At 38.6% G+C, this 12,635-nt stretch overlaps 1 protein-coding gene across 8 annotated transcripts in view; it reads right to left on the bottom strand.

Annotated features, from left to right (window-relative positions):
- GPHN (gephyrin) overlaps positions 1 to 219 on the bottom strand; it is a 282,387-nt gene extending 282,168 nt beyond the window's left edge. For 7 of the 8 annotated variants that reach the window (XM_027641753.1, XM_027641758.1, XM_027641759.1 and 4 more), the window contains exon 1: positions 109 to 219. In XM_027641753.1, the coding sequence (XP_027497554.1) occupies positions 109 to 172 (64 nt within the window). In that variant the 5' untranslated portion in view covers positions 173 to 219. The remainder of the gene's footprint in view (positions 1 to 108) is intronic. The other variant, XM_027641754.1, reaches the window with a different exon arrangement.
- Between the last annotated feature and the right edge of the window lie 12,416 nt (positions 220 to 12,635).

The following is a 12,635-nucleotide window of genomic DNA, read 5'->3' as shown; positions in this document are numbered from 1 at the left end:
GGGAGAGAAAGGCGGCCGAAGGGGCACCCCGCAGGGCGGCCCGCGGCGCGCATCGACCCGCGACCGCCCCTCTTGTGCCCCCGGCGCCGCGGCCGGCGCGGGCCGTACCTGTGAGGACGCCGACGCGGATCTGGTGGTCGTGGTTGGTGAGGATGATGCCCTCGGACGCCATGTTCGCGGCGCAGCTCCGCACTGCCGGGGGGGGAACGGCGCGGGCGCAGAGGGGGCGGGGCGGGGGCGGGGCAGGGGGCGGGGCCAGCGGGTACAACGGCGCGGGCGAGGGGAGCGCGAGATCCGCGCGCTGCACCCGGCGCAGGCAGCACCAATCCAGTGCCGAGAGCGCCGGCCCCCAGAACCGCCGTCTGGTTACGGGGAGCAGAGAGTTGAATTCCTCAGATAGTGGGAAAAGATCGGCAACAAGGACGGCCATCATCCCGGCTTTTGGCTAGCGTGAAATCACAGAATCGCGGAATCAGTTAGGCTGGAAAAGACCTCTGAGATCATCGAGTCCAACCTATGATCGAACACCACCCTGTCAACTACACCATGGCACTGAGTGCCACATCCAGTCATTCCTTGAACACGTCCAGGGATGGTGACTCCCTGGGCAGTCCATTCCAATGTCTAATCGCCCTTTTTGTGAAGAAATTCCTCCTTATGTCCCATCTAAACCTCCCCTGGTGCAGCTTGAGGCCATTTCTTGTCCTGCCGCTTGTTACCTGGGAGAAGAGCCCAACTCCCACCTGCCCACAGCCTCCTTTCAGGGAGTTGTAGAGACTGAGAAGGTCTCCCATGAGCCTCCTTTTCTCTGGGTGAGAAATACAGAGACACAAAGTTTTTCCACCAACTTTTGAGTCCCCTTGGGCTCAGCCAGGTGTTTTTGGAACTTTCTCAGGCCACTTCCCTTCCCTCGCCTGTGAGACCTTCCCCTTTCCTCTGAGATTAAAGCTAAAGCAATAGTTGTTTAGATAAAGCAACTTATTGTCATAGCAAGTATCTTTTTTTGTCTTACTGTATGACAGTGGAAACTCTCAAGAAGCAAATATTTAAACTCATTTTGGATGTGTAGGCAAATGTCTTCCACATTTAACAACAACATCATCAACTGCAAATGACAACCCACTGTCAAAATTCAAGCCCTCTTACTTCAGCAGGTATTTATATTTTGGGATATTCCAGTTGAGTTTTCAATGCTACCTTGTTAATAGACTCCATATTAGTCTCCTTTTGACTGCATACTAACAAGCAATTATTGAAAGAATTTGTAATTTGCGTAGGCATAAATGAACCATTTCAGGAGTTTTCTCTAGCATATAATTTTCTCGGATGGACAACTAGCACAAAGAAAAACCAAAGGGCTGAAGAAATATCCTATATCTCAGGGAAAGTCACACTAGTAGCACTTTGACAGGGTGGTGCACCAGCACATGATATCAGTATTTCTACATTGGCACAGCAGCTACAGTGTGTGCAGCCATAGAGACTGAGAATTCAGGCTCCAGGGATCTCTGGTTATGCAATGGTATAATACAACATATGTGGGTGGGTGTAAGCCTGAACCCAAAACAGCATGGCTACTGAAGATATACTGCATCGCTGGTGCTCATACTGCTGTTCCCTCACGGGTTCAGTCATTATGTGTTGAATATTCTGCCTTAGACAAGGAAAAAAGATTTTTTTTTTTTTTTTGCAAACGTATCTGAAATTATCTAAAGTACAAGCAAATAGCTTGACATTTTGTAGCTTCCTGCAGAGGATTCTCACACCCTACACTAAAAACAGTATTGTTTATTCAAAGCATCTCACAGTCTCCCCGTGTAGCCTGTTGATTTGTTGCTCTTGTGGATGGTAAGAAGGAGGGGCAGAATTCAGATTTCACTGACAACATTAGGTTTATTACTTTCTGGCTTATAAATGCCTACTAGTGGGATTTGTATTAGATTTTTTTGTATAGAGATGTAGTAGATGATTGTATTAACATAACAAAGTAAGTTTACAAATTTTTTGAAGACTGAATAAAGAAGAAGCTGAAATTGATAATAGGGGGTTTGTTACTGTGATGTGAAAAGATGGTTAATATAATGGATCCATAATAGCTCAAGAGAATGGAATGATGTCCTGGAGTCAGGTTTGTGACAGAGTAAGGAAACAAGTGTGTGTGATGCAGAAACCTTTTACTGCAGGTAGACATTCTAGAAAATATGCTGGCAATCCACACCAGAGTTCATGTTGACTGTCCAGAGAAGAGCAAGTTTTCATCATCAAAGTCAATATACAGCTGATAGTCACATTTTGTCCCAGTCATGTCAAAGTATAACTCAACTTAGTAACATTTCAGCAAACTTTTTACCTTTACCTGCCAGCTGTTAATTATCAATACCTCTCCAGTAACTAAACCACCACCCTTTCATTAAGCTGGCTCTGCCAGACATGTTTATTCCATGTAGTCTAAGTCTACTGGCCAACATCGAAGCCTTTCTTATTTTATGAGCACTACAGAATGACATATTTTAATTACTCATTTGGCTGTAAGAGTTTTGGCGTACAGGAAGCACTTCCTTAGATACCTATAGAAATCTTAATTTAAAAAAAAAATAGACTTCAGTATGATTACAAGAAGATACCAGTTTGTTCTCTTGATTACAATGTGGACAAGGATGATTTAAAAACTCATTGACAGTTCATATTTAGAATAGGTGTTCAACATAATTTCCATAGTTTTGTTGTCACATAGGTTTGATTTTTTTTCAATGGCTCCTTAAATGTAATTCATTAACTCTATTCTTTTTATTTTCAACTGGTTGGCTAGCTGGATCAGCAGTGGAACATGGTTCTTCAACTGTGTGCCATTGGTACAAATCCTACTGAAGTCATGAAATACCTGGCTTAATGAATCATTAATCTAATTCAAACCATTTTATTTCTGTGCCATTTTATTTGTGGTGCAAATCCAAGTAAGATCAAGAGACTAGCTAGCTCAGTGGTTAAGTAATAGGAGACAGAGTACTAGGAAACCCTCAGCTTATTAATGTGAATCTAAAAACTAAGCTTTGAGACACTGAAATAAAGAGATTTTCCAATGCAGCCATTGTTTTAAAGTAGTCTAGTACAGGTTATTAGTTTCTGATACATTTAAATAGTCCACATTGATCTATAAATTCTAAAAAAGAATAGTATAAACATTTTATGTGTAGCCACTGATATAGCAAAATATTCATCACTCTAGAAGAAGGTACAAGAGGTGATTTCTCCAAACAGTTCCTTCCCTTGGGAAAGCATCTAGGGAATATACAGAACATGCACAACATTTTAGCTATGTAAGGTTAAAAAACCATCTGAATGTCCTAGTGGCCCATACCATAGTCTATCCTTACCACCCCACCTTTGCCAGAGGCCTCCTGAGAACCCTCTCTGGTTTTACACTTCCAGTCATGAGTAGGAACTCAAATTCAGTGATTGTTTTAACTGTTATAGGAGGGAAATGTGTTTTGTCTATGGTAAAAGTGCATTATTGCTTGCACTGCACCAACATTTGCGAGGTTGAATTTGTCTGTTAAACAAATAGCCTATGTCTGTGAGATTACAAAATGAGAGAAGCTGTTAACTCTTCCACTTGGTAACAAACTACATCACAACTTAGCTTAACAATTTGCAATATGGGCATTTGCAGCAATGACAAGCATGTGGAAAACCCTGAAGGAAAGGTGGCCTTGACAGACATCCATGCATACAGCTTCTTTCCCTTGCTGCCTCTTCCTACTCAGCTGCCTACTGTGGTGTAACTTTTGAAATGGCACCATATGCTCAAGGATACAACCTCACATATATTCTTAGGAAAAAAAAAACATCTGGAAGATTGAAACTTACTGAGCTTATATGGTATGACTTTGGTGGCTCTGTGGTAGTGATAACCATTTGAGTTGCCTCCAATCCAAATACATTGCAGCCTTTTGGTTTTTTACTCTCATACCTGGTCCGACCAAAATAGCAAAAGCTCTTCCTTCCCTATCATCCTTCCCATGATAAAGGTTTTATTAAAACCATATATTCTCATTATTTAATGCACAAAGTAGGTCTACCTGGCTTGTCTTTTCTTTATCTGAGATTTCAGATGTTGCTGTTTTGCTTTTCAGTTGAAGAAGTGTTTCTGTTTCCATGAGTCTTTGGAAAAGAATGTTCTGTAAATCTGTGTCCAGGGCATGTTGGACTAGTGTGGTTTTTTGCATTATGCAAACATACAAATTTCTGTCCAGACTTTCCCTGACAGAATTCAAGAAGTGCCAGGCAGGGAAGTTCCAAATTGGAGTATACACTCAGCCTAGTAACGAGGGCTTGAATCCATCACTAAGGAGCAGTGGAGATCCTGCGATAAGGATTACCTTTGGATTTACCATCATTACCATTTTGTCCATCATTCATTGAGCTGGTCCTACAACAAGTCTTCTTTCTCGGTCCCATCTTAAAGAAGATACACCAGATATTTTGCTGTAGTTATTCTAATCTGTTCTAGGCTTTTCTTGAAGAACAGCACTCTAAAAAAGGGTTTCCTTTCTTTCAGAATAATTTGGAAATGGGGCCAGCCAAAGGCAATCTTGATGCTCCCAGGTGCCAGTTCTTCTGGGTCGCTGCAGCCCTTACTGCACTGTACAACCCATCTGAGAGCAGAACTAAGGTTTTGAGATAGATATGGAATATGTGTGACATCTGACTACAAATGCAGTGTTGTTGATTCACTACTAGTATGGGTTCCTGACAAAAATAAATGAATCTTAGTGTGACTCCACATGAGTGGTGTTGACACATTCAATTGTCTGTGTTTCGTTTGCTGCAAAACAGTAGCTATTTTAGAAAAGCGGTTGATGAGTTTAGCATACACAAAGAGTAGACAGATTTAAAAGACATCTTACTGGAACATTCTATTTTTGAGATTTCACTTTGACAAAACTGCCTCATTAAGGACTTGGATATGAAAAGCAGGAAAATGCTTTTGTATCTCATGTAAATTCAGAATTCTGATGAGCTGAATCAGTTCTTTCCATACATTATTTTCCTTTATCTGTATTTCCCCTTGTTTCCTTGTAAGAGATGATATAAAAGTTTAAGGAATCTTGATCTTGTTTAATAAGGAAGACAACTCCAAACTGTATGAAATAAGGCAGAAAGATAAAAGAGAAGATAAGTATTTTGAACCCAAATTAAATTATAATATTTTGGAATGAACTAACCACAAATGGTCATCACATACTGTGGCCAAAAGTGAAAAACTGTCAGCTTGCTTCTGCAGGAAACCATGCCATGTTGTTTGCTTTGACTTAATAGAAGCATTAAAACTACTAGAATAGATCCACTAAGGAAGAGAAGGATACCATATGGGGAAGGGCAGCTGCAGCCTCCTGCCAGCTTGACTGAAGGCAAATTTGCCAACATTCATTGTCCAATATTGTGTTTCAGGTCTGAACTATGTGGCAGTGATTTTCAAAGGGTTTGTCCACCTTCAGACTTATGTAATTGTATCACCAAATAAAAGTCAGGAAAAAGCAAGTAGCCATGGCTTCTCCAATGTTGTCAACCCTGATTTAGGACATTAATGTCATATTTATGGTATGGAGTGATTGGCTTGCAGTGAAATTGCATACAATGGGAAGCAAGAGACTCCTTGTACCCAAACAAAGTTCCTTTGTTCCTTGATAAATGAGTCTTGGAAAAGACATCCATTATTCATGTGCATACACATGATCCATGTCCCAAGCTCATGTACATCATGCTCACTGGGTCCCTCTGCTCCTTTGTAGGTGTGTCTTCTAGAGGAGTTCTTGGCCCAGCTATGGCTCAGGCCTTTACCTTCTTTGGAGCCTGTACCAAACTACTGTTGGTTTGGTTAAGAAGTTGACTACATCCATCACACCCAGAAATATTTTTTGTTGTGATTCATAGACTATATCTATCAAACCAGTTGTGTGCACTATCTTTAATGCCTAGTCAATGATGATATGAGAAGATTTCATGCCTGTTGCTTTTCTTTGAGTTTTCTTGGTTTTCAGCTTTTCAAGATCTTGATCAGTACCTTATTTGCTGTTTCTGCTTATACATCTTTGCGTAGGAGACCAGTAGAACAGGCTTGTCACCTATGTGACTACGAAATTACCAAATGACACAAATGACATAGCACATTTACAAGCCATTTTATGTAGTCACATTAAATGTGAGGAGATTTTAATACACATCCTGTATGTACTATTAGGGTTTCATATATTTTTGGTTTAGATGAGGCTAAAAATTGTTGGATACACTCTGTAGTAGTTTATTTAGTCTTGCTCCAGAACTCTTTCTTGCCTCAGCTTCATCTCAGATACTTCTTAAATTTCCAATATAGTCAGGCTGTTGTTATCAGTAATCTACCTCTTCCACAATTAATCAAAGTTCAAGCAGAAAAACACAGAAAAATAAGCTTTCCGGTAACAAACCTTTCTTTGATTTTTGCATTTCCATGGCACACTTAAGTCCTCTATGGGCTTACTCGTCCTTCTTCACTGCTTATTTGAAATGCTGATATTAACAGTCATTGCTTGAGTGTCCAGGTAAGTACAATCAATATACTTATCCTGATGAAGGATTAGCCACTACTACTCTGGTTTTATAGAGAGGAGGGTAACAGAGGTGCTGGCTGCATCACAACCAGCTTGCTGATGGGCACTGTGATGTTATGGTTTCCCAATTAACAACTTGCCACAGTCTTCTTGGCTCCAGCTGAAGCAGCATACAGACACACACTTGGGTTTCACCTTGATAGAAAGACAAACCTGGACAGGGCGTTCAGCTGGGACCTGAAAGTTAAAAAGTATTTCAGCTCTCCAGTCAAATATTGGCTGAAATCTGGATTTAAATCTACACCTCCAAGTGTTCTAGGGAGCAAGTTCTGGAAGCTGTTCTGGATGGGGTAAGGATTTCAATCCTTGTTTACAGGGTTTGTACTTTGAGTAAGTAAATAATTATTCTTAAGCCAGAAGGTGAATACCCAAGTGTGACTGATTATTTGAGATATTAAAGAACTCACTTGGGGAAACGGAGACCTGGGTTCTAATCACAGTTTTAATCAACTTCTAATCTAAAACTGGATCAGAGACTAGAAGTGAGGTGTTTCTGTTTCCAGATCCTTGCTTCTAAGATAATCATATTCATGACCTAAATCAATTTTTCTCTCTCCCCCACTTAACTGAAATCCTTCTTGTCCCTTTTTACTCCACCTGTCAATACTGAAGTTTTAGGTCCAACCTATATAAATTTATGCACAATAAATATTACTGTCATTAATTAAGACAGTTAAATAAATTAAGCTAACCATTCTCACAGAATCAATCCCATCTGAAAAAAAAATCCAAAAATATTTTAATACATTATTGGACCAATGCAGAAGTTTCTGAGCAAAATAAGAAATACTAAAATGTTATTTTTTACTGAATATTCGGTTCAACCACAAATTAAATATTTCTTTTTCTCTTTGATTTTAATTTAGATCTTATTTGATTGACTTTTATTAAGCCATACTGGCAATTTCCAAAGAGGAAATAAAATATGCTGAAAAGGAAGATTAAAATGTCTTTTGAAAATGTTAGCATTTCGGGTCCTAGTGTTGCTATACCTAAGAGAGGGGATTTAAAGTTGCAGGTGAATCACTGCATCATCCTATTCCACTCTTCTTGTCCCCCACACTCTCTCTCCACACCTGATCCTTACTCCTCTCTGGCACTGCACTCATCAGACTCCTCGATCAGCCAATGCATTTCACTCCTATGGCAGAAATCTGTGCAGGATTTAATATGGTCTGGCAGGAAACTCACTCACAGATGGATCTGAGGAGTGCCAGAGACAGCACAGCAATTAGTATGAATGGGAGGCAGAGACCAGTTGAAACTTGGAAAGGGCACAGGACCGTCCTCTTTGGTTTCTTTCACTGGCTCGCCACACTTCATGAAATGGCATCCCAAAAGACAATAACTATGGAAAAAAGGTAGAATTTCTAACTATACCAACAGTTTGTATGGTCAAACTCTTGTTCTTTTTAGCCAGTTTTATTAGAAAAATTGATATTTTACCACTTCATACAAACTTTGTCTCATATTTATTTGCAATATTTCTAAATTTTTGTCTATTTTTGTGTGACTGTAACTGCTTATCAACTTTGAAATACAGTGATCACTTCAAATTATATTTTACAACAAGTAACTTATTCATGTAGAAATAGGAATTACAAGTAGTTAACAATGTGCATATTTATTTTTATTGTATAATTCTGACATATCAATATTTGCTTGTATGTTTTGAATTACTTGGAAATTGAGATCTGTCACCCATCTTTCAAAGATTAAGAAACTTAATCAAAACTGTATGTGTCCAGAAATCTTCAATCCCAGTTCAGTAGCTGCTTAGGCTGACTCTAATAAACCACTTAGAGAAGTTCAGAATTACATATATAGTAGCTCCTGAATATAGGTGCACATAGTTGAAGTATCTTACACGTATACAATTTTTAATAATCTGTATTTTACCATCCTCTTGGGTTCTACCATTCCACCATTAGGTGTACCTAAATTTGTGAGTCTGAGTATTGCTCCATGCTCAGGTGTGGGTTCACCTCTACACTACATACAGAGCTGTCCACCTAAACAGTAGCATAGTGATTTAGTGTATGTCCAGTAGTTGCTGCTCATTTTATGGAACTACCTGAGTGAGAAAACAAAGTAATTTTATTTCATCAGCTTTCCAGTAACTCCATTTAGAGTAGGTGACATTAAGGTATTCTTGAAGTAACTTTAGATCAGTATATATAACTTATATAACTTAGCAGCACAAATACACTTTTTACTGACCTTGTTCCTAACTTTGTATGATTTACATACTTTTTCTAGGATATTAGCTACTCTGCCTCAGGAAAACATGTTAACCAGTGACAGACTAGCAAGGACAAACTGGTATTGGATAACACCATTTCCCATGTATTCTACTGTTCTCTGTTATTAATTTGATTTCTTCTTATTAAAATATAATTATTTTCAATGTATAGCCAATAGTAGGCAATAGATTCGTACTAGCAGGACCTTTCATATTTGTCTTATTCTCAAACTAAATCAAAAATACAGCACTGTATCAACTACTAAGAGGAAAATTAACTCTATTCCAGCTGCAACTAGGACATTATTTTACAAAATTGTCTTTCTGAAATCAAAGAAACTGCCATGTCATTGTCAATTTCCATTTTGGCTAGAAATAATTTATTGGGAGACTTACATGCTGTCAAAATAAAGCATTTTCTTAGTTCTCAACAGCAGAAAGCTCAGCCCGTCTTACAACTTTAGTCCTGCAATTTCAAAATATTTACTCTGCAGCAATGTAGTCTGCTTCTGCCAGGTAGCTTCCTCTCTGATTACAATATTAGCATCCTAACACCCATCAATCTAGCAGATCAGTCTCCTAGAGCAAGAAATCTTCACTTTATTTCTTTGTTGGATATGGACCTTCTTATTCCCTAAAAGAGCTCTACAGGGGCTCTGCTTAATTGGTTTGGCATTATTTCTTAACTGTTGCAGAATTTGAATTGTCATCACAAAACCCCCTTAGATTCCCATTCAGGTGACTTTACATTTTTAATGTTCATAGCTTAGAACACAAGATCTTGGAAGTCCTGAATTTGGATTGCACAGACCAATCTGTCACACCATTGGACAACTACTTAGGAAGTCCTTTTTTGTCTAGCTGACCTTTCGAGGTTTGACATAGGTGAGAAATAAACTTGTTGTGGGAGCATGATATCCTTTTACTTTCCTCGCTGTTTTTAGACTATACTCAGATTTCAAGTGTCAATCATTTCAAGGGTGATGTACCTTGAGCAGTAATCCAGATGTTTTCTCCCATATACTACAAAAACATTGTATTACTTTTTAATATGACAACAATTTCGTAAAATATGAAATACTATGTTGAGGGCTCAAACCTCTTCTTCATTTGGGACAGTGTCTCTGTGTATATGTAGACATGTCTAAAAGCATGAATATGTATGTTCATGTGTGTGTATTCCAAAATTATTTTTCATTTCTTTTAGTGTTGATTATACAAATAATGAGGAGTCAGGAACTGCAGTCAAAATGCCAGTAACTGTTACCAGTTTGATCACCCTAAAACATAAATAACTTCGTGAGATGCTGAGCATCCACCTATCAGATGTCTAAATGCTTTTTTGGCTTTGAGGATCCCAGCATTTGCAAATGTATTTAGAAACTATGAGCTGCTCTAAGATCACATAATATTTCAGAGCAGGAAGGAGTAAAAGCATTTTGATCTTCTGATGTCCATGATTTGTTTCAGCCATTTACACAATAGTGTCTGTTTTAGTTGAACAAGATATTCCCAAGCTACATTTAGTAAAGAATTCTCCAGTTCTTTACATGAGACATATTCATTTCTCTTTGTAGATTAGTTGAGTATTGGGTTTTCAGGAAACTAACAGGAAATCTTTCTGCTGGTACACTGGAATTTTATTCTTTCCACCTGTTCTTTCCAGCAGTAAGGAAAGCCAGTTGACCTATAACTTTGAATTCAATATTTAAATACAGGCAGGGAGTACATATTTGTACTACATAGGCATACACATATAAGTATCCCACCTCACTATTTCAAAATACACTTTTCTTAAATGTGACCTGAGTGCAATTCTTTCTTGAACTTTGTTTTGAAAGAGATTGTTTACCATTCACATTCTGTGTACTTCAGGAGAATATCTTCATATCTCTGGAACTCTTCTGTTTTCAGTGGTCAGGCTGCAGTATAACTTTTAAAAGCTGCTAAGTGTAGAAAAATATCTGCTTAGTAGGTGAAACCTCTGAAGGATTTTCATCTTTGCTTTGTAGAAACAAACTGTTTGGGTTTTTTTCTGTTACTGTTACAGTACTAGGAATAAGGGAGGTAATCTTTCAAATAGAAAAATCCTGGTATTTCCTCACTGTAACATCAGTTAAACAAATAAGATGCCTTGAGAGATACTCATGTAAGAGATCTTCTAAAATATGTTCTGTATATTGATACAAGGTGCAATTGATGTTAGAATGCAGGTAAAGTTGTTCTGATGAGGACAAATGCTGCATGTGATCCTGAGTTTCAGATATCATTGATTGTTGGAGATACTGATCGTTTTTCACCATCAATTCGTATAAATTCATCGACTGTGTTAAATTCACACAAAGCTGTTCTTGACTGTGGAATGGATTTTTGTAATGGCGGATTGAAATTTGCAACAGCTTGGAAGTACTTTTGTGCCCTTCATTGCCTAGGTCTTTTAGAGAAGCTCTAAGTCCTGGTAGATATTGTCAGTGACCCTGTTGCACAGTGCAGAGTAGCCTGAGGGTGTGTGGCTGTACTGCAGCCAAGCTGCCTGATTACAGCAATAACTCACACATAGTCTAGATTATGTAAAATAACATTTTCTTTTTCATGTGTAATAAATTTCAGTGGCATCCAATTAAGCATATGGTCAAACTGGATGTTCCTGCTTCTTTTACCTCTCATAGCTGTGTTTTCCCATCCTCTCTTTTACACTGTCTCTAGCAACTACATGTACACAGAGGGCATCAAAGTCACCAAATTGCACCAATGGAGTAATCATATTTTTCTTTCGGTGGTTCAATATTCTGTTGTATCAATGACTTGGTCTAATTTGTGACTACAGTCATTAGAAAAGGAGGGAGGGAGGGAGAAAGGAAGGAAGAAAAGAAGGAAGGAAAGAAGGAAGGAAGGGAGGAAGGAAGGGACTTGTCCCCTTCATTGGCAACATAATGTGAAACTTTACCTCTAAGTAAGCCTAAGTTTTTAATTTAAAGATGAGGTCAAATATTTAACAATTAAGGGTCTTTTCCTTCTTGTTCTTTGGGTCATTGAAATAGAGTTATTACCACCCTGAGATTGGCTCAGTTGTTTGGAGCATGATGCTAATAACACCAGGGTCATGGGTTCGATCCCTGTACAGGCCATTCACTTCAGAGTTGGACTTGATGATCCATGTGGGTCCTTTCCAACTTGAAATATTCTGTAACTCTGATACTCTGGAGGAAAACATACTCCTATAAATACAAGTGAAACTGAAAAGCAGACTAACAGTATCAGCTAGCTGTTATGTGTCTCAGAACTTAGCCATTTCTCTCAAAAATTATTCTCAAAATGTATTCAGGAATGTGTTATATATAAGTTCCTTCCTTCCTCCCTCCCTCCCTCCCCCCCGAGAGGGAGTTCTCTAGGTTCTAGAGGCTTTTTAGGCAAGAATCTTCTCTGCCTAATAGAGTATTCAATAGCACTTTGTGTTTCTTTAGCTAGCAAATAGATATAAATATGCTTGGTTCAGAAGGAAAGCCTGTCTGATATATGTATACTGTATAGGATCAGGAGCACTTTCATGAATAAGCAAACTGATCCCAACATGGCAATTAATATAAATAAATGCTGTTCAGTTTTAGGGAAGATGGTAGAGCAGCAGAGATGGCAACCATGGTTATTTAATCACAAATAATGTGATATTTTATTAAATTCTCTACTCCTTGAAACAAAATCTCAGTTTTACTTCCAGCATTCTTGGCTGGAAAAAAAACAACTGA

This window comes from Corapipo altera, unplaced genomic scaffold (genome assembly GCF_003945725.1).
Source record: "Corapipo altera isolate COAL_440 unplaced genomic scaffold, ASM394572v1 23b, whole genome shotgun sequence".
NCBI classification, from domain to species: domain Eukaryota; kingdom Metazoa; phylum Chordata; class Aves; order Passeriformes; family Pipridae; genus Corapipo; species Corapipo altera.
The sequence above is the reverse complement of the archived record's forward strand: the minus strand, read 5'-3'. Positions and strand labels throughout refer to the sequence as shown.